Here is a 22586-nt window from a genome sequence, read left to right as displayed (position 1 = left end):
GGGGGATACTTAGGAGCTCAGGGGTCAGTTGGTAAAGTAACTGTGTCTGTGTGTGTGTTAGTGCCCACATAGCAAGCAGGTCTGGCCAGGATCTGGTATCAAGTCGGCACTGCTGGCCGACTTCTGGCATGATAAGACGTATGTCATCAGGCCATCGCATAGATGGCACTGTCTATGTGATGGCATGCCATATCTGGCTTGATTGTGGCTTGGTTTATGTGGCCCAGGCCTACAGAAAACAGGTCTGGCCCAGATCTGGCATCAAGCTGGCACTTCTGACTGACTGGTGTTTTGACAGAGTGTATGCCAACCAGATGTGTGCCAGGTCTGGCAATGACGCCACTGTTTATGTGATGGCGTACCATATCTCAGGTGGTAGAGCAGGTTACAAACTGATCGGAAGGTTAGTGGTTCAATCCCTGGCTCCTCTAGTCTGCATGTCAAGAGTGTGAATGTGTATGAATGTAGTTAGGAAGCACTCAGTTAAGCAAAAGTGGGTGAATGTGGCATGTTGTATAGAGCAATTTGGGAGAGTAGAAAAGCGCTATATAAAAATCAGTCCATTCACTGTCTGAAGAGAGTTTCGGCATGTTACTTTTGCACTGTTTTGCATGTTCTGGCACATGTTGTTATTGCATGGCTTGATTAAGGTACACATTAGGCTGACATCTGGGGCCAGAGCTGAAACCGTTCTGGGCCAGCACAGGGCCAGCAGTGTGTCTACAACTGGCCCGTGGCTGCACATCACCTACAGATGGCCCACATACTGCAATGAATGACGGCCCTTTGGTGGCCCAGATCAGGTTTGCCAGAGGTAATCCACACATGGGCCAGCACAGGACCACCAGTGTGTCTGAAACTGGCCTTGTGCTGGCCCATGTGTGGGCCACCTCTGGCAAACCAGGTCTGGGCCACCAAAGGGCCGTCATTCTTTGCGGTATATGGGCCATGTGTAAGCACATTGTGTGGGCCAGATCCGTGCCATACCAATTTTGCTGTGTGTGTGTGGAAGTGTATTACTTATTGTTGTGGGGACACAAATTTGTTTACACACTCCCATTGTGAGGTCTCGCCTACTTTATGGGGACAAATTGCAAGGTAAATCATTTAATTTTAGGGTGAAGGCTTGAGTCAGGGTTAGGGTAAGGTTCAGGCAGGGACTTGTGATGGGTAGAGTCAGGATAAGTCTCCAGGAAATGAATGTAAGTTAATGTAATGTCCCCAAAAGTGATGGAAACACAACGTGTGTGTGTGTGTGTGTGTGTGTGTGTGTGTGTGTGTGTGTGTGTGCGTGTGTGCGCGCGTGCATGCGTGTGCGCGCACGCACGTGCATGCGTGCATGGGGTTACGGTCAAATGTTGGATGTATTTTGGTGTTTTATTGTTCTGTGAAATGTTTGCATTGTTTATTTGTTGTTTATTTATTTGTTCATCCTTGTTGTACTAATACAACTTATTATAGAATAACTTGGAATTTTACTACCCTTGTCGCACAGTGTTGCCTTGAAGCAACAAACCCATATCTGTTTGGGGGGGGGCAGGGTGTCAAATTTTATGATTGATATATTATTAGGGACCCTAAAGCTCCCCCAAAATAGGGAGAAATATTTTTTTCCCAAAAAATTAAAAAGTCATGCAGTAGAGGGTTAAGACATCTGTGTGGTTATGCACTTTTTTCACCGCATGACCACACAAAGGTAGCTGTTTTGTCAGCTTGGTGCATGCCACATCTTCTTGTATATAAGACCCATAAATGCAGAGCTTCCAATAAACTATCCCTTAATGGATTAGTCTACAACAGAGACCATTTATATTTATGTGCTAGTAGATTCATGCTCTTGAGATGTTTTGCTGCCAGTGATACTGGTGCATTACACAAACTGGATGGAATAATGAAGGAGGATGACCGTCAAACTCTTCAACTTCACCTCAAATTAACAGCCAAAAAGGTAAATCTTGGATACAGTTGGGTGTTCCAACAGGTCAATGATGCCAAACACGTCAAAACTGGTTTTAGCAATGGATAAAGCAGGCTAACATTAAGCTTCTGGAATGGCCGGCCCAAAGCCCCAACTTTAACCCTGTTGAAAATTTGTGGACTACACTTAGAAAACTTAGAAGTCCGTGTCAGGAGGGCCACTGATCTAAATAAACTATTGATTCTGCCAAGAAGAGCGGTCAAATATTCAGCCTGATTTATACCAGATGCCAGCTGTTAGCTACAAACAGTGTCTGGTCAAGGTGTAACTTGATAAAGGACATTAACCAAATATATACTGTGTAAGTATATATTTGAGCCTGTATGTACAATTCTGACCCTTAGATTAAAGAAAATCCAAAATAAATTCAAACATGTGCAATCAATTCTAGTTTTTTAAAGTCATTGATGCATGCTGTGCAATCAGTTCAAAGGAATTATTAAAAGCCCACAATTACCATGAAAACAACGCTGGTGATGTCATGTGTAATAAATTATTGTTTGTGCACATGATAAATAATTACCACACACAAGATAATAAGTTGTTCAAGGAAATATTTGTGTGCACAAGATAAAAAATAATCAGCTTATGGTACATTAGCCTCGCTCAGATAAGCTCAGATAATTAAAACTATGCAAAAGTGCATAAAATGTAAACGTTTAACTCCATGTTGGACTTTCCTCACTGCAACAAAATGACACATCTGCACTGCTGTCTTCTACTACTTTAGGTATTGAATAGTAATATTTTGAAAACTCGACTCTGCTCTGAACTCCTTCTTTACTCAGTCGTCTCTTGCTGTGCTGTCATTTTTCTCTGAGACATCAAGAACACAAAGAACTTTTTGTTAATAATGCATCTCCTTGTGAATCACCATGTGTTTTGCTACTATTCATTTATGCAGGGAGTCCTCCTGCCAGCAAGTAGATTGAATGAAGTGGAATACAGTGGAATGAAGCTTTTATGGAAAGAAACTGTTACGGATTCAAATATTGGGGATGGATACAAGAGGAAAACCAAAAATAACCACACTGGTCCGGCCGGGTCAAGTCAAACGATGATTTAATGAACACACGCGTGGGAGATGGACACCATACAGCAGACAGCATCAGATCTCAAAATGGTGGAGCCTTGATCAAACTCTTATAGCCTCTAGTGGCCCTCACCTAATCATAAAAGCCTAAACATTCACATTCTTTCTCACACACAGCGCCTAAGCTACGACCTTGGCTCCCTGTTTATCTGCTCCTGCTGAGATGGGGCAGTATGTTCTGTTCTCTTCTAATAAGACAAATAAGGCGATGACTTTCTGGAACAGTATTTCTTATAACTCACAGTATAATGCATCATAAAACAATATCATTCATTCACAATAAATCAACAGTCTCATGTAATGCAGATCAGTTTACCAAATGTAATCGTTATCACCTTCTTCTAATTCAGGAGAATAATGCAAACTAAAACTACATAATAATTCACAATCTTTAATTAGGGGTCTAACATGGCATAAAATAATATTATAATCCGACAATTCCCCCTGATGAGCTCTTTAGACTTAAAGAGCTCACTTACACCCTGCAATCCAGTGTTGCCGGGTTCATTTCTTCTTACTCCTGAGGCCCTTTGTCCCCCTGTTGGGTGAACCATATGTGAGATGACCTCGGTGTTTGCGGAGTTCAGATGCAAGAAAAAACTTTTATTACAACAACAATAGTAGGTACAGATGATACTCCCATCACTCCCCAGTTCTCCCACAGCTTTATTTTGGTGCTACCTTATACCCTCCAAACGTACTCAGACTAGAACCTCTGTCCGAGGAGCTTTTAACCTTTATTTTATTGCTGTAGGCACCAGTGTCTTCCAGTCGGGTGATCCTCTGCTCTTGTTTCCTTCAACCTCAGGGGTTAGACAACCCTTCAGTCGTTGCACAGATCAGAGGATTATTCTGCCCCGATTTCAAACAATGATCTGTGTATTCTGGGGTCACAGCTGTGTTCCCCAGAAAAAGGAACAGGAACGTGTCCCCCTTATGACCAAGAGCCTCTCGAACGTCGTTGATCTGGTGTTCCTGGATTTCCGCCAACCCCTTCATGGTTATTGCTGTGTTTATGGGATCCATCCTTTTGAGGTGACTAACTGGAGCCCAAAATGCCATGACACTTGAACCCAGTTGATGTTTCAACCGTCACCGTGTCTGTCTCTGCTGCGAAGGATCCTCGTATATCTGTGACCTCGTCTGGTGTCTGTTCCTTTCTCTGTAAGAGACAGAAAACCAAAACACCTCTCTTCCTAGCTCTAGCAATCTAATGTTGTTATCTACTGATCTTTTGGTGGTTCAGAATTGGTTTAGAACATTCAGAATGTCCCAAGGACTTATCCTAATTTAGTGTATGTGTGTAGAAGCGTGTTTGCATTTAGCCCGCTGCACTGGCATTTCCTACACTTTATCAGTCCGGACTATCGCCGAACGAAGCTTATGACCTTCAAAAGACCAAGTGCCAACTCATTATAAGCACATTTGCAAGGTATGTATGAAAATAATTAAAACCACTCATTCTAATAAAAGACATCAAAAACAAATCAGCCATTTCTAATTCTAACATGTGTCAATTCAACGGAGCTAGAAAATTAAAAGAACAGGTTAGTGACCTCATATCTTAGAAAGTATCAGACTTTCTCCTATCCAGTGTCGTTGGTCCAGTCTTGTTATCCTGTGTTAGGGAATGAAATCAATTTAATTGTCATGTTAGATCTGTTCAACTCTTGGCTCCGCCCAGAGCCTGCGTCTTCACAATTGTCTACAAACAAAACCTGTATTATTATGAACTTCACTTCAACATGAACTTGTTGACTACTTTTGACACCTGTAAATAGAAGATTAACATGAGGTTATAACAATCACTGTAATACAAATATTAATGTAATGTCAATAGCTTCAATAAATGTTTAATGCAATGCTTGTTATATGATTCTGATGTAACAATAATGCTGATGCTACAATAACAGTAAAACACACCCTTTTTATCACTTTTATAGCTTCACACATAAACGTTTATAAATGCCTCTTTTCAATTTTATTTCCCCCTGTTTTTCCCTTACTGACCACAGCAGGGGCATCTATGTTTTAATTCAGCCATGAATCCAGCTCACCTGATTCATCACTGAGCCCCACCGGCACTGGCATCTGACAGGGTGGTGCTGCATATTCTTCCTTTAATGTCACTATTTTCAATCTGTTAATTAGAGTGCTTAAACATGAAGTAGACTACGTCCACTACAAGTCAATACAACTGTGAATGTGGCCAATTATCAATCTATTACCAATCAATAACAAACAACAGCTTTTATTTTATGCATGCTTTTAGTCAACCACTCACCCAGAGGATCTTCAATCCCAGAAAATTCCTTCTCCTCATTTAATGAGTCTGTCCTCCTTCCATGCCCTGGTAACTGGTCCATCCAGAGCCATATCATCTTGAAATATACATACAACAAGCCAAACCACACCTTGGTCACACCAACCCTTTTCCGCCCTGAAGATGTCCAACGCCATCTTAGTCTGGACTGTCAAAGGTGACTTTAACGCTGACTGTTCTGACAATCCATTTATAACATTTCCTGGTCAGATTAGCCAATCTCTGCACACTGGAATAAACATATTCGACATGATCAACATTTTTCCTGCGTGTTATTTCACCATCTTATTGATTCCAACGCTCCATCCTTATGTGGTTTGCTACATTATGTTTATCTAGAACTCCACTCTGTCTCTAAATGTTTGAAGAATTTTTCATGTTAGGGGTTTAATTTTAAGAATTTGACCATACGTGAAATTAATGATGTTATCACCCCCATCGGGGCTTACTTTTCTAAATTATTGACTATTTCAATGGAGAACCTAAATGACGTGGACCAGTGTTTGTCATTACATATCTCTATTTTGAATGTGACAAGTCTATCATTCCCCTGTTATTCATAGACATCAATAGAGTTTTTTTTTGCTTTTTTCTCTATCAAAATTAATTGGCTTTTTACTGTGGCCTCCTATGGTTAATAATAACATGTTCAGTCATGAGTGAAATCAAAGCTTCTCTTCACTTTAGCATTTAACATTCCCAACAATATAATGTGATACATTAATCGAAACACAACTAATAAAACACAACTTTCTTAATGGAAACATCAGTAACTCAAAATTAGCAACCAAAGGGTTAAGTCTGCAGTTCACACTCATGTGAAGCTACAGCCTCCCCCTTTAGTCTCTGTCATCCTTCTGTTCCTGCAAAAAACAAAACAAAGCAAGACAAAACATCCACCCTTCTTTTACAGGCTGGGTGAATTGTTTGTGGGCATTTACTAATCCTAAAATCGGTACCGTTTTTGTCTCAGTATCAAGTCAGTTTAAACTTTTAGTCGTCAGTCCATCACAGTCCAGTCACATGCATACATTCACACACATTCATACCAGATATTGCTGATAATGGAGTCTCACGCGGAACCTATTCGAGCCTCCATCACCAGCAAGATGACGTCATCCTTTTAAAGGAAAACAGTTCCTTGTTTTTTGGACTGGATTGACTCGCTGCAATCCTTTTAGGCTCAGGACTTCTCATGTGATCAATGTCCCATATAAGTGAATTTCTCCCAAGCCCATTATAATTATGGAGAAAAATACTTTGCAACTGTTTTCAGTAAGAATGTTTTATAGCGCTTTAAAGTTCAATCTCTCAGGCCTGGATTAAAGAGCTGATTTATTAAATCAGGAACTCACAAAATACCAAAATATCACCACCGGTGGATCACTCCTCTCAGATGTTCTTATTTCAGTGCACTGTAACAAAAGCAAAAACAAATGTAACCAATAAAATACTCATATAATAACAAATACTGGGGCCCGTTAGAACCATGTCCAAGCATAAAACCATCTTTCTCTCTCTTAGAGAGAGAAAACAATCCAAACCTCACTGATAAAATCAACCTAATTTTAAGCAAAACCCAAAATCAACCAAAACTTCACCAGAAAGTTTTTCTCCGTCCCGGGACAATATTGTGTAAGCATACAGGTACCGTAACTTCTTTTTGCACTGACAAAAAACATGTTGGACTTATTTGATTCAATAGTGGACACTAGTTGCACACAAATGTTTTGCTTTGGTAGAAACTTAAACAACTGAGTCGAATCAACACAACCTTTTCATATTCAGTAAACCTGTGCATTTTGGGTTCATAAAACACGATTAAAACATGTTCAGATGGAGTAAGTTGAGCTCCTGGAATATTTTAATCCTTCACAATTCTGTCATTTTATTTCAACACTATTCAATAACTTTTATCCCAATTCTACTTGGTCCCTTAAATACTACATGTTGTCTTCATATTGCATACGGTTCAACAAAGTCTAAATTCTGGTTACCATAAAAATTGAATGGGTCTACAACAACTACCATCCTCCTATCTTTATCCTGATTGCAGGAGGGCTGGGAAATAACCCTAAAGTGATAGGTTACGAGGCAGGGTGCACCCCAAACAGGTCACCAGTCTATCACATAGAAACAAACAACCATTTACACTTACACTCACAGATAATTTAGAATCATCAATTAACCTAGCTCTAACAGCTGCATGACTTTTCACTGTGGCAGGAAACCAGAATACCCAGAGAGAAACCACTGCAAACTAGCCAGACTGTGGACTTGCACCCAGGACCTTCTTACTGTGGAGCAACAGCACTCACCAGCATGCCAACAATGTAGGAAATACAGGGAAGCTATGATTTCCTGTTGAATTTTGTACAGATCTTTAAAGCCTGAGGCAATTGTGTTAAATACATGTGGGATGCTTACGTAAATCCAAGGGCTGGCCCCCTTTTCTTTTTTCTTTTTTTTTTAATTTTTAATTTTTTTTATTTTTCAGTGTGTTCCTCCTTCAATTAAATCTCAATCACAAAAATGTGGTGCTCCGAAATAAGGCTCACACCGTTAATTCATCATTTTCACTCTGTACCACTGCTCCTTATCAGGCTGTGCGAAGCACAGTAAACAATTCAGTCGAGGCTTTGAGCCATAAACAGACATCACTCACAGACATTGTTTTCATAACCAAACTGCTTTAGACCCTGTCCCCTAAATCTACACAAATGCCCTCTGGGTGACATGAAATGCATTTAACCAATTAACCATCAATGGCTTCTTGTTGTTGTAACAAATTCTGTATTTGGACGTTTGTGTGCAGCATTTTGCGTATCAGCATAGCATTTGTTAGTAAAGCATTCTTCATTGCATCAGCGTGTGTGTATCACTCTTCATTGCACAAACATGTGTATGTATGTGTGTGTGTGTGTGGATCACTTCTCAGTGAATTGAATCAGCATTTCGATTTGTGTGCGTGTGTGTGTGTGTCATTTCTCACTCAGTCAACGAGTGGATATGTGTTCATATGTGTGTTTCTCTTGCTTCTGAGTCAGTGTATGTAGATGTGTGTGTGTTGCCCTTAAGGCATTTCTCTGAATAAATAGGTTCATAAGTTTGAAATAAATAATTCTAAAAAGATTTGCCATTAAAAAATTAATATGTGTTGTTAAAATGAATAATTCATGCTTTACTTAAGTTTTAGTTAAAAGGAAAATATCGATAAAATGTATTTCCTGTTCTGGCGGGGCACTTCCGGTTCCGGTCAAGCACTTCCGGTTTTGGTCAAGCACTCGGTTTTGCTGAGAAACAGGCTCCTCATGCTAAAGGCAGTATGGAGATGTAATCAAATGCCATCTACTCCGAATTATCAGGCTGGAACGCCGTAAGTTACTTTATATGACAGTTCATGCAGATAGCTTTGGATATTAATGTATATTTTGCTAACATGAATGTTTTAGTGAGAGTAATGCACTTTATTGATGTAAACATGCTTCTGCCTGTTGAGATGGAGTTTATTTTCTGTCATTTCAGTTTTCACCACATGTTCATGGAGACAATTAAACAAGCTGCAACTAAACTCCAGGGTCTTCATTTGTGGTTTAACTCGGTGTCACCAACATCCTCGTTGAAAACACTACAGTGAAAAGGCGCCTACTGATGATTCATCACGGTCAAAATGGCATCCAGTAACAAGTCTGCACGCAGTTTAAGGACCAGCCGCTCATCTGGATCAGCAGTAAGCGCTGCCCATGCTCGAGCTAAAGCAGAGGCTGCCAAGGTGAGAGCATGCTATGCAACAAAAGAAGCACAGTTAAAAGTTGAAAAAGCTCAAAGCGAACTGGAAAAAGCAAAAATAGATGCGGAATTAGAAGTGTTAACATTACAGAGGGAAGCTGATGCTGCTGTAGCTGAAGCAGAAGTGCTAGAGGAAGCTGAAGCAATACAAGAAGAACCTGAGAGTAGAAAATCTCCATCAGAAAGTGTAAAATTAGAACGTACAAATGAATATGTACGATCTCAAATGGACACCAAGCTATCTCCCAGTCCACAAAAATTACCAACCACTTCTTGCCCCCAAGCAAGTTCACCCAACACATTTGTAACTTGGCATCCCTCTGAAGAAGGCAATTTAGAGCCACAACCCATCAACTCAGAAACAAGGCTTACCAAAGATAATATCGCTGCTCTAAATAAGCCCAGCCATCTGAAAGGTGAAACAAAACCTAAAGTGGAGAAACAAAATACCTCTCTCAACCCATGCGGCTCACCATTCATACCTCAACATAACTATAACACCACGGCCAGCATTTTAAATCAAGCAGAGCCCTTTGCCCAATACATGGCACGTCGGGATTTAATAATCTCAGGCCTTTACCAGTTCGACGATAGGCCAGAGAACTACAGAGCATGGTGCTCTTCGTTTACCAGCGCAACAGCTGAGGTCCAACTCACCCCCATTCAAGAGCTAGATCTCATGACGAAGTGGTTAGGGAGGGAGTCAAGTGATCAGGTGAAACGCATACGTTCAGTATATGTCAACAACCCCACATTAGCTCTATGCAAAGCACGGGAAAGACTGAATGAATGTTATGCAGCATCAGAAATAATCGAAAGGTCACTTTTCCAACGGTTGGACAGTTTCCCAAAAATAACAGTCAAAGATCATGTCAAGCTACGTGAACTAGGAGATTTACTGCAAGAGATTCAAGGCGCTAAGGAAGACGGCCATCTGCCTGGTCTACTCTATCTGGACACTTCTCGTGGAATTAGCCCAATCGTAGACAAACTCCCATATGGACTTCAGGAGAGGTGGATGTCACACGGCTCCCAATATAAAGAGAACAACCAAGGCTGTTTCCCACCCTTTGAGTACTTCTGTGAATTCATATGTAAAGAGGCAAAGAAACGTAATGATCCAAGTTTCCACCAGCAAAACTTAAAACCAGAAAAACCTTTTGCAAAAAACTTAAATTCCAGCAAGCCAATTACTGTACACAAAACCAATATTTCTCCCCCTAACAAGGACTTTAGCCGGAACTGCCCACTGCATAACAAGCCACACCCACTCAAAAGATGCAGAACATTGAGGAATAAACCACTGGACGAAAGAAAGGCCTTCCTCAAAGAGAAAGGAATATGCTTCAGATGCTGTTCTTCAGACACTCATCTTGCGAAGGAATGCAAATCTTCAGTAAAGTGTTCTGAATGTGACAGCACAAGTCACGACGCAGTCATGCATCCCGGTCCTCCACCACAGACCAACAAGGCTCCACCTCCGGCACAAGAGAATGGCGGGGAGAGAGAAAACAGTCATGACACGGTTGATGTCACAACAAGCTGCACAGACGTGTGCGGTCCAGGTCAGTGGGGACGTTCATGTTCCAAGATATGTCTCACATGGGTGTACCCTAAAGGTTACAAGCACAGAGCTGTTAAAGCATATGTAATACTAGACGATCAGAGCAATCGTTCTTTAGCCAAGCCTGAGTTCTTCAAACTTTTTGACATTAAAAGTGAACCTTTCTCCTACAATCTTAGAACATGCTCTGGTGTTGTAGAAACATGGGGTAAAATAGCTGAAGGCTTCCATATTGAGTCACTGGATAGGTCAGTAGTTATCCCTCTACCATCGCTCATAGAGTGTCAGGACATTCCTGACAATAGGAATGAAATCTCAACTCCTAGCGCAGTGCTACACCAGCCGCACCTCCGTACCATAGCAAAGTACATCCCAGAGCTAGACCCTAAAGCCGAAATACTCCTGCTACTAGGGAGAGACATTTTACAGGCACACAAGGTCAGGCAGAGAATTAACGGCCCCCATAATGCCCCCTTCGCCCAGCGCCTAGACCTAGGGTGGGTTGTAGTTGGGGAGGTCTGTCTGGGTTATGTTCATAAGCCTACAGTCAGCACTCTGAAGACAGTCGTTCTGGAAAATGGCCGCCCTACAGTTTTCAAACCATGCAATAGCCTTCTGCAACTCAAAGAAATGCCACACACAAACAGGCCAGGTAAAGCGCCTGAACAAACTCTGGGTCAAACGGTTTTTAACCGGACAGATAACGACAACAAACCAGCTCACTCAATACAGGACACTCTCTTTCTAAAAAAGATGGACAATGCTATGTACAGAGACGTGGACAACAGTTGGGTCGCCCCACTTCCATTTAAGGAACCCCGCCAGCAATTACCAAACAACAGACAGCAGGCGGCCACAAGGTTCTCCTCCTTAAAACGCACCCTTAATAGGAAATCTGAAATGCGGGAGCATTACGTGGCCTTCATGGAAAAAATCCTCTCCAATGGTCACGCTGAGGTGGCTCCTCCACTGGAAAAGGGAGAAGAGTGTTGGTATCTTCCAACATTTGGAGTCTACCACCCACAAAAACCCAATCAGATCAGGGTTGTCTTCGATTCTAGCGCCCAGTACTTGGGTGTCTCACTTAACAATGTCCTCCTTACTGGCCCTGATTTAAACAACACACTTGTCGGAGTTCTTCTCCGCTTCCGGACAGAAAGTGTTGCAATCATGGCAGATATACAGCAAATGTTTCACTGTTTTATGGTACGCGAAGACCACCGCAACTTCCTCCGTTTTCTGTGGCATAGGGACAACGACCTAAACAACGAAGTTGTCGAGTACCGGATGAAAGTCCACGTGTTTGGCAACTCAACATCCCCAGCTGTTGCCATTTATGGACTACGCAAGGCCATCAGGGCAGGTTCGAAAGACTATGGTGCAGATACAGTAAAGTTCGTGGAGAGGCACTTTTATGTAGATGACGGCTTGATCTCTGTCCCCTCTCCTGCTGAGGCTATAGACTTGCTTCAAAGAACACAAGCCTCACTCGCTGAATCTAACCTGCGCCTGCATAAGTTTGTTTCCAACTCTCAGGCAGTTATGCAGGCCTTCTGCCCAGAAGATTGTGCTCCTGTCATTAAAAATTTAGATTTAAGTGGTGAAGAGACACAATCCCAGCGAAGCCTTGGACTCATTTGGGAAATAACAAGAGACACATTCACTTACTCAGTGGCCACCTCAAGCAAGCCATTCACTCGCCGTGGCGTATTGTCCTCTGTCAACAGCGTCTTCGATCCCCTGGGCCTATTGGCACCCGTTACAATCCAAGGAAGGGCCCTACTCAGAGAGCTTACTTCGGAATGTTCAGATTGGGACGTACCCCTTCCAGAGGACAAACAAAGCAGATGGGAAACGTGGAGAAATTCCCTTCAGGATCTAAGAGAACTACATGTTCCCAGAACCTACACATCCACCTCACTAAGTCGAGCAAAGCGAAAGGAACTGTGTTTATTCTCAGATGCATCTATTAAGGCCATAGGAGCTGTAGCCTACTTAAAGGCAATTCAAACAGATGGGAAGGTCGAGGTTGGGTTCATAATGGGCAAAGCAAAACTAGCCCCCCTGTCAGAACCTACAATACCAAGACTTGAACTATGTGCAGCCGTCTTGGCAGCAGAAATGGCCGACCTCATTCAAGATGAGTTGGACTTAGACTTTGATGCAGTGCACTTCTATACGGACAGTAAGGTAGTGCTTGGCTACATCTGTAATGAGTCAAAAAGGTTTTACACATACGTTCACAACAGAGTACAGCGCATTCGCCAGTCATCAAAGCCAGAACAGTGGCATTATGTGCGCACAGAGGAAAATCCAGCAGACCATGCGTCTAGGTCACTGTCGGCATTCCAACTAAAAAAGTCCACCTGGTTCACCGGACCACCCTTCATCCACCGTCCTGCCGCAGAGACAACACAACTGAGTGGAACGTTTGACCTGATTGAACCAGATAAGGACTCAGAAATTAGACCAGAAGTAAAAACTTACGTCACTCACCTCCAAGTACTCATCTGTAAGCGTTTTGAGCACTTTTCTACTTTTCAGTCTTTAGTCAGAGCCATAACAAATCTTATCCACATTGCAAAGTCCTTTAATGGGACTAATCCAAACAAAAAATGTAAAGGCTGGCACAAATGTCATCTGCCCCAAACTCCAGAGGAGATTGCTCAAGCAAAAACTGTCATCTTCAAAGAGACACAGAAGGCATACTTTGAGAAGGAACTTTCTGCCCTTGATGCTGGCAAGTCAATCTCAAAACAGAGCCCCCTCAAGAAGCTCAGCCCAATGTTACAGGACAGTCTCATTTCTGTTGGAGGCCGACTCAAACACGCAGAAATTGAGAGTGTTGAAAAGAGCCCAGTAATTCTTCCAAAAAACAGTCACATCTCCCTTCTGCTCACTCGCCATTACCACGAGCTAACAAGGCACCAAGGTCGCCATCTGACGGAAGGAGCAATCAGAGCTGCTGGGCTGTGGCTTTTAGGCGGCAAAAAACTAGTCAATTCAGTAATCCACAAATGTTTAAATTGCCGCAAACTACGTGGAAAACAAGAACAACAACTTATGGTGGACCTACCACCTGAACGCCTAAAAACTTGTCCTCCTTTCACCTACGTCGGCCTTGATGTCTTCGGACCGTGGTCCATAACAACCAGGCGTACCAGGGGCGGAGCAGCTGAAAGTAAGCGGTGGGCCATCATGTTTACCTGCATGAGTTCGAGAGCTGTGCATATTGAGGTAATCGAATCTCTGGACACATCCAGCTGCATAAACGCCCTCCGCCGCTTCTTCGCTCTGAGAGGCCCCGCCAAACAGCTGCTATCTGACCGTGGCACCAACTTTATTAGCACTTCAAAGGAACTTGGAATGGATAAATCACTCCAACAGTACCTAACTATCCAAGGCTGCAGTTGGGAGTTTAATCCACCACATGCATCCCACATGGGAGGCTCTTGGGAGCGCATGATCGGAGTCGCCCGCAGAATCCTGGACTCCATGCTACTACAAAATAAGGTTCAACTGACTCACGACGTGTTATGCACACTCATGGCTGAGGTTACAGCCATAATAAATGCAAGGCCGCTCATCCCAGTGTCTTCTGATCCAGAGAACCCTTTCGTCCTATCCCCTTCAATGCTCCTTACGCAGAAATCTTGTCTCCTATCCCCACCTGGAGACTTTTCGGATAAAGACCTCTACAACAAACAATGGAGACGGGTCCAAGCCCTTTCCAACCAGTTCTCGACACGCTGGAGGCGAGAGTATCTACCCACATTGCAGCAAAGGCAGAAATGGACCGGGTCGCGCAGAAACCTCCAAGTTGGTGACCTGGTTCTGCTCAAGGACAAGCAGGTTGCACGAAACAGCTGGCCCAGGCCAGGGTCACTGCCACATTCCCAAGCAAGGACGATCGAGTAAGGAAAATTGAGGTAAAGACATGCGATCAAGGATGCATAAAGACATTTATGCGACCAGTTACAGAAGTTATCCTCCTCATGCCAAAGGACTGAATGCATAATGTTTGTTTAGCACAGTGGCCTCCCGAGGCCAGGCGGGGAGTGTGTTGCCCTTAAGGCATTTCTCTGAATAAATAGGTTCATAAGTTTGAAATAAATAATTCTAAAAAGATTTGCCATTAAAAAATTAATATGTGTTGTTAAAATGAATAATTCATGCTTTACTTAAGTTTTAGTTAAAAGGAAAATATCGATAAAATGTATTTCCTGTTCTGGCGGGGCACTTCCGGTTCCGGTCAAGCACTTCCGGTTTTGGTCAAGCACTCGGTTTTGCTGAGAAACAGGCTCCTCATGCTAAAGGCAGTATGGAGATGTAATCAAATGCCATCTACTCCGAATTATCAGGCTGGAACGCCGTAAGTTACTTTATATGACAGTTCATGCAGATAGCTTTGGATATTAATGTATATTTTGCTAACATGAATGTTTTAGTGAGAGTAATGCACTTTATTGATGTAAACATGCTTCTGCCTGTTGAGATGGAGTTTATTTTCTGTCATTTCAGTTTTCACCACATGTTCATGGAGACAATTAAACAAGCTGCAACTAAACTCCAGGGTCTTCATTTGTGGTTTAACTCGGTGTCACCAACATCCTCGTTGAAAACACTACAGTGTGTGTTTTTGTGTGTGTGTTTGTGTTCATCACTTTCCTGTTCTGGTGTTCTGGGTAAACCAGGGCCTGAAGCGCGCTCTGGGGTCCTGCCCTCCCCCTTTTCAGTCCGTTTGGGTCCATTGGTGCTGCTGCCCAAAGTTCTGTCCATACTGGTTCTGTCCCCAATTGAGGCAGTCCTTTTCTCCAGTTTCCTGCATCTTCTCCTTGTCCAGCTCCTCCTTAACTTGACCCTTTTTGCTTCTGCATCTCCTTCAGGGTTTGCTCCTGGTGTTGGAGATTCTCGTCAGGTTTGGCAACCTCCTGCTCCAGCAAGCTCCGGCCTGATTTTAAGTCCTGTATCTGGGACTCCAAGCCTGACTGATAGGTTCGATTAGCAGCCAGCTCCTCCTGAGCCATGCTCAGTTTCTGCTCTGATGTCTTGAGCTCTCACTGAGGGCAGAAACCTCAGAGTCTTTTCCGTACACGTCAGATTGACGTTTATTGATGTTTTCCTTGCTTTGCTCCACGGCCTTCTGCAGCTCTGCTGTTCGGCTCTTCTCAGAGGTCAGCTCCTGGCTGAGTCCCGACACCTGTGCCTTCAGCTTATGTTCTTCTGGTGCTTTTGTCCAATCTGAGGTGCCTTCTGACCTCAGTTACTCCTCATGTCTCTGGCACGCCCTTTGTGCTGCCCGATCATCCGTGTTAGTCCGTCACTGTCCTGCACAGTTTTAATGCAGAGTTGTTAAGGTCAGCATTCTTTTGCTCTGCCTCACTTTTCATCCGGGCTTAATAGGCGTCTCGTCACAGCTCTGTCAGCTGAAGCCGTCTGGCAATCTCCCCCGTGTAGTGAAACGGGCCTTGGATTTAACGTTCTCCGTCTCCGCTGCATGAGATCGCTTTCCTGCAGCACTGTTGACATTCTCAGGTTGTTGTTGTGGGTCCAGCTGCTGTAGCATTTGGTCAGGGTCACATCAAAGATGGTAGAATGGAGAGCAAAGATGGTAGAGGGGAGAGCAGGAGTCCAGGTCAGCCTCGGCTTTCCGGGCCGACAAAGCAGCCTGTAATTAAGCATAAAGAGAAAAAACAAAAACAAAACAAAAACAGACGAACAGGAAAATGATGTTGTTTTGGCTGTGTTGTTCAGAGAGGGGCCAGGCCCTGTGTCAGCCTTCTCCCCCCCTTTTTTTTGTTTTTTCTCACTATATAATCAACTCCTAACCCACCAAATTGACAGGACAACACAGGTACACGTTAAAATTCTTAAGATCATGTTTAATAATTCAAAAAAGGAATTTTCTTTCATTCAGTAATCTCTTGTATTAATCAATCAGAGGAAAACATGTCACAATTTGACTCTTTTAACCACTAAATTTGTTGTTTCATCACTGGTTGTTCATACCAGTGTCTTTCTTTTTGAAGTCAAGTTGTTGTCCTGCAACCCATAGAGTTTATTTGTTAGTAGTGGATAAACTTTATCATTTAACATCAGGTGTATGTTAAGTTTCGCTGCTTTAACCTTGCTGGAAACTCTTCACGTGTTCATGAATGTAAGCTGTTTCTTCATTGCGTGTGTGTGCGTTTGTGGGTGGGTTATTTTAACTTTTTTCTCCAACAAGGCATTTCTCTAATTGTGTGTGTTTTTAATTTTGTTTCCCAAATTTTGATTTCCCACCTTAAATAACAGCATTCCATGTCTTCAGCCAGGAATTAGAGCTTGCTTGTGAGATTCAGGGACACATGGTGCCAAAAACAATTCAGTGAAAAACTTGCCTGAAAATTTCCAGTGATGGTAACCGATAACTGGAGGAGAAGATGTCCTTTAAGCTTCTTTTTCGGGTGGGGACAAAGTGAGAGGTCAAGCTGTAAAATTTTGAGCCAGAGCTTGGCCTGTCTGTCGTCCCAATTTTGTTAATCTATCCTTTTGCTGCTGTACTCAGGTTTCCAGGTTGAGAGAAATCCACCTGTATTAAGAGACTAAAACATCCATTTACTATTTTTCTTAAAACATCCATTTGGTTCATCTGCCTAGATTTTACTCTCTCTCTTGGTGCATAGTTCACACAGTCAGGCAGTTGCCTTTTATGGGCATGCAAATTTCCGGTCACTCACCCCCAGCAGCTGCAAAGCCGTCTCTCCTATATCAAAACCCAGCCAAACATTAAACATTCACCGTAGTCATTCAAAACTTTATTTGTAATATTATAATCAGCAAAATCAGCGTTTTAATTACAGGCATGTATCATTGTTTGCAAATCATAATTATAAAACTCAATAACACGCTAAACAGGAAGTCCTCTGTGGGCTTCACAACAGCCACCTCATTTGCATGTTCACACAAAATAGCTCGCAGCGCTGCAGCGCGCTGTCGTCACACACAGCCTCGTTTCACACTCAACTCTATTATACTACAAAGACGTCTTATATTTACAATCACTCTCAGGCCTGAAAGTTTTAGCACCTACACAATTTTGAAAAATTTAAGATAACGGGTCCAACCGAAGAAAGTCCAACTTTTTTGTAATCAATTAACCAGTATCAGACTCTAACTGTATCTGGCCTCATCTCTAAAGTCCCTAACTCAATTTAAAGTGTCCAAAAAAGCGCAGATACCGTTCAACACGGTAAGTGGTGCAACCACTAGTTATTCTGGAGTGCCCCAAGTTCCACAGTGACCTAGGCCTAGGCCTAGGCGTCCCCGGCCTTGGCAAGCGTTACCTCTGAGCACTGCGCCTCCTAGTGGACTCTAACCACTGTTCTCACAAAATTTATAATACTTTTAAACAACAGACAACACCCAAAAACAAGAGTATGACTGAGGCAGATGCAACGTTATGGACATTGGAGACTCTAACTCGCAAAATGACCAACACAGATGCAATCCTTAGACCAATGGAGACTCTAACTCACAAAATGACCAATTCCCTATCAAACTACCTGGGACTCTAACCCAGTATTATTTTCCTTTATCTTGGGACTCTAACCCAGTATTATTACTTATAAGCTTACTTCAAGTTTCAACACTCATGAGATTTTTCATCAAAATCAAAACAGACACTCACCGGCAACTTTTACTGAATAGACATTTAATTTTTTCGTCCAATTCTGCACACTTCGGATAAAATCAACATTCCTGTGCCTACCTCTTTTATAAAGGCGCCTGTCCACTCAGTTCGATTGCCGGATAATGTCTGCCCGTCTGACCACCTTGGACCGTCCAAGCCTCCCAAACTTCCACCCCAATACCACAGGACGAGCCCCCAAAACTGTTACGGATTCAAATATTGGGGATGGACACAAGAGGAAAACCAAAAATAACCACACTGGTCCGGCCGGGTCAAGTCAAACGATGATTTAATGAACACACGCGTGGGAGATGCCTTGCCTTGCCTTGCCTTGCCTAAACATTCACATTCTTTCTCACACACAGCGCCTAAGCTACGACCTTGGCTCCCTGTTTATCTGCCCCTGCTGAGATGGGGCAGTATGCTCTGTTCTCTTCTAACCAGACAAATAAGGCGATGACTTTCTGGAACAGTATTTCTTATAACTCAGCAGTATAATGCATCATAAAACAATATCATTCATTCACAATAAATCAGCAGTCTAATGTAATGCAGATCAGTTTAACAAATGTAATAGTTATCACCTTCTTCTAATTCAGGTGAATAATGCAAACTAAAACTACATAATAATTCACAATCTTTAATTAGGGGTATAACATGGCATAAAATAATATTATAATCCGACAATACAAAATTAAAATCACTTCTTTTAGTGATTAGTTTGATTTTAGGCAGGTCAACTGAAAACTACCATGAAAATCTCAGCAGAAAATAAGCAATCACTTAGCCTTGACTTATTATTGCCTGTCTGTGTGGTCTACCGTACGTGGGATTAGCGGAGGAGAAGGCCAGTGGCGTGCTCACCTGCACCACAGCACACTTCAGCTACTGTGCAGATCTGAAATGCAGAGTCTCTAAAAAGCATGGACCCAATCTCAAGTTTATTCACTATTACCCTCTGTTTTAATCTTTAATGGTTTCAGGCTGTTGATTTATTAATGAAATCTCATTTGACTGCTGTTTCATTTCCAGAAATACATACCTGCTCTGATGGAGCTGCGCAGCAGACAGCCAAGAGAAGCAAACACGAGCGATTCCCCAGATGTGAATGTGGGGAGTTGCACAGATTTAACACCGCTGTTGTTCTACTTACTCAGCCTACATCTGGACCTAACACAGTGAGGCACGAGAAAAACATTTTGACCTTTATCTGCAGAACTGCATGTTGGAATGCTTAAAGCATGTATGTTACAGGCTGTATGTGTATATATAGGGATATTTTTATGAAATAATTTCCTAAAGCTGAAAATCACAAAAGGATATCCCTTAGAAATGGAATAGAAATATCAGAAAACACATCCCAACATGTTTTCCAGGCAGAGCAGGAATAAATGCTTCAGATAAGGTGCTAAAAGCATGCTCCACGGTCACAGCACTGAGTTCATGCCAGCTATAAAGTCTTTGTATAAAACCTGTTTGTGCTTGGCTCTATTTTTCATGTTAACTGAAAATATTTAGTACGATTGACTGAAGAAATTCTTAAAACTAGAAACAAGTTCTCTTTATTTTTCATGACTAGAGCATCCACTGTCTCCAGGAGCCAGAAACACAACCAAATTTAGTGTGCAGCATTTGTCAGATCTAAGTCAGCTTATTAAGACTTGCTGCTGTTAATAATTTAGGCAGAATCTGGGCTACTGAGCAGTCAAAGGACAAAACCTGCTTACCTTACCTGGTAAAAGAATTTAACTGATCACACAGTCATCAAGGCAAGGGGACATTCAGTCTCCCAACTAAAAAAGAAACAGAGCAATAACAACAACATTGTCAGCGGGCTGGATCTGTGACCCAGCATTTTGAGTTATTTTGCATTTTTTGATTACTTATGAGATAATGTTAAGTTCTAGGGTTATTATTAGTTTGTCTTAGTTTAGGTTTAGTCTAGTTCATGTTATCATCCACTTCTCCTTGTATATGTGTCTTTTTTTGTTTGTCATGTGTTATAACTTGCACATTACTTTTCTCAGTTTATATATACACTAACTTATTGGAAGTTACATGTCAATTTATAAATGCGCAGGTACAATACACAATCTGCAATCTGCATCTGCATTCTAAATATTCTTAACTATTTAAACATCTTTCAGTATCCTACTCTGTTTGCACACTACAACCTGGGTTTGCCACTTATATGCACTCTATTTTTAATAACTGTACAGTACTCTGCTTTGGTAACTATTGTCCATGATATAAATATGTAAAAATTGTGTTTCTGTTCTGTGTCCTGTTCTGTTTGTATATGTGTGTTTTTGCTGCTGATACAACCAAATTTCCCCTTGTGGGACAATGAAAGGATTATTCTATTCTATCTATTCTATTCTTCTATCTCCTTGTCTGTGTACTTTCCCCACATGTCTTTCTCCTCGGTGTTGCTCTATCACTCTCGCTCGTTCTCTCTGTCTCTTGTTTCAAGCTTGCGTGTCCCAGTTCATATCTGTACACGTTTCCTGTTTTATTTTGAAAGTCTTGTTTCCATGTTCAGTGTGTTTAGATTTGCTTCCCCTGTGGCGTCACGTTAATTTGTGGAACTAATTTAAGGAACTGTAACTTATCTGATGTTTCCTCCATGTATAGACAGACACTAGAACTTGTAATATAAATATGATGGAAAGGAATTGTTAGGAAGCCGTGCACTTCAGGGTGCTTTAAAGTTACAAATTTCTCAACTTTCCCAGACAGTTTTTATAAAAACATTCTTGAACTCCACTGAGACAGCTCAACCTATTTACAGTGAAAATATTGTTTCTATCGCTGGCAGGATATTAACTCTGGAAATCCTGGAAGTCTAAAGTCTATAAAGTCTGTAAAGTGTAAACACTTTCATCTGGCTGAATAGATAACCTATGAAGTCCATATAAATCTCCAGCAGCATGCCTAGACGAGAACATTTTTCTTCTTGTAAGACAATACAATATGAAATGAGACCCCTGCCATCCACTCTTTTACTGGAATTAGGTCAACATTTTGTTTACTTTGAAGGATCAAAGTCCAAATGTGCTTTTGTAAACATTGGCCACAAATTTTCGGATTGTGATTAAAAAGTGGTTGTTTTTTAAAATTGTGATTAAAAAGTGTGAATCAATCAACACGACTATGTTAAAAGACCAAAAAACGCAAGCGGTCGGAGTGTTTTACACAGAGTTACACATTTAACTGTGAAGTTAAATGTTTAAATCCATTTCATTTGTACTCTCCACATGTAAGTCCACCTCTCTGTGGGTTGCAGGATTTTTTGAGACCCTCCCTTTTTCCTTCCTCAGATTACAGAGGAAGCAGTCAAGACAGTATTGTGAGGAAAAGTGGAATTCATACGTAACTAGGAACGTTACATAAGGGCACTTTAGTGTAGGTCTGCTGGTGCAAGTTCCAGTGATCGCAGACTGATAAGAACCTGGGTACAAGCACTCAGGGAGCCAGCTTACAAAGATAGAAAGAGGGGCAAAAAGAAACACGTTTTAAAGTGACTGAGGCACTCAGACTTCAGCTGGGAGTTCATTGTTTCTGAGAGGCCACTGAGAGACTCCTGCTCCCGCATTCAGATCTGGGAGGGGACTTACGCTGCAGACCACGAGAAATCAAGAGGAAACAAGGCAGCGCTGCTGTTGGCCGGAATCATGCAAGGAGGAGATAATGACAGTTTAACAAGGAAGTAAACACGCTGACTGTGGGACTGACAATCAGAAAGAACAGGACCATTAGAAGCTGGGATTTATGTGGCTCACCGGCAAATCAGCAGTGAGTGTTTGACACAGACAGCTGAAGGCAGGACCTCGGGAGTTTAATGAAGTTTTTTTTTTCTTCAATTTAAAAAAGGCAGATTTTAGCTCTTGGTTCTTGATTTCCTTGAGGCACCTTTGGCAGTGTAAAAAATGTCAGAGGAGAAACACATGACCTATAGCGAGGCCATTCAGAAGGCCAGCTCCACCATCACACGCTTCCCTCTCATCCCAGTCAGAGGAGTGCCTCTCATGAACTACATCGCCAACAACTGGGACAACATCTGGGCTTTTCGTCCCGATCCATCGGACCTCCTCATCGCCACCTACCCCAAAGCAGGTACTCAGAAACAGTGTTAGACACAAAGTACTGATCTCAAGCTGCTTTATT

The 22586-nt window shown here is 42.1% G+C and overlaps 2 protein-coding genes across 5 annotated transcripts in view; both read left to right on the top strand.

The window, feature by feature from the left end:
- The first annotated feature begins 8461 nt into the window (after nt 1-8461).
- Nucleotides 8462-21839, top strand: LOC146512761 (uncharacterized). 4 transcript variants are annotated; one of them, XR_014875663.1, is made up of 4 exons: nt 8462-8770; nt 8920-15119; nt 15269-19597; nt 21740-21839. XR_014875663.1 is itself a non-coding variant. In XM_085169884.1 (2 exons), the coding sequence occupies exon 2, from the start codon at nt 9065-9067 to the stop codon at nt 14663-14665; it is 5601 nt and encodes a 1866-aa protein (XP_085026010.1). In that variant the 5' UTR covers nt 8462-8770; nt 8920-9064; the 3' UTR covers nt 14666-19812. The 4 variants fall into 4 exon arrangements, 1 of the variants encoding a protein (XP_085026010.1); XR_014875662.1 differs by lacking the exon at nt 21740-21839 and having other exon boundaries at nt 15269-19812; XR_014875664.1 differs by lacking the exon at nt 21740-21839 and having other exon boundaries at nt 8462-15119; nt 15269-19812.
- sult1st6 (sulfotransferase family 1, cytosolic sulfotransferase 6) overlaps nt 21839-22586 on the top strand; it is a 33723-nt gene continuing 32975 nt past the window's right edge. Inside the window, exon 1 of the mRNA XM_085169896.1 lies at nt 21839-22535. Within this exon, the coding sequence (XP_085026022.1) occupies nt 22349-22535 (187 nt within the window). The 5' untranslated portion in view covers nt 21839-22348. The remainder of the gene's footprint in view (nt 22536-22586) is intronic.

This window comes from Neolamprologus multifasciatus, chromosome 8, assembly GCF_963576455.1.
Source record: "Neolamprologus multifasciatus chromosome 8, fNeoMul1.2, whole genome shotgun sequence".
Classification (NCBI taxonomy): Eukaryota; Metazoa; Chordata; class Actinopteri; order Cichliformes; family Cichlidae; genus Neolamprologus; species Neolamprologus multifasciatus.
Note: the sequence above shows the minus strand (reverse complement) of the source record. Positions and strands in the feature narration are given on the sequence as shown.

Excerpts from the sequence above, each read along its gene's own strand:
- LOC146512761 (XM_085169884.1), top strand. The coding sequence starts at position 9,065 with ATGGCATCCAGTAACAAGTCTGCACGCAGTTTAAGGACCAGCCGCTCA.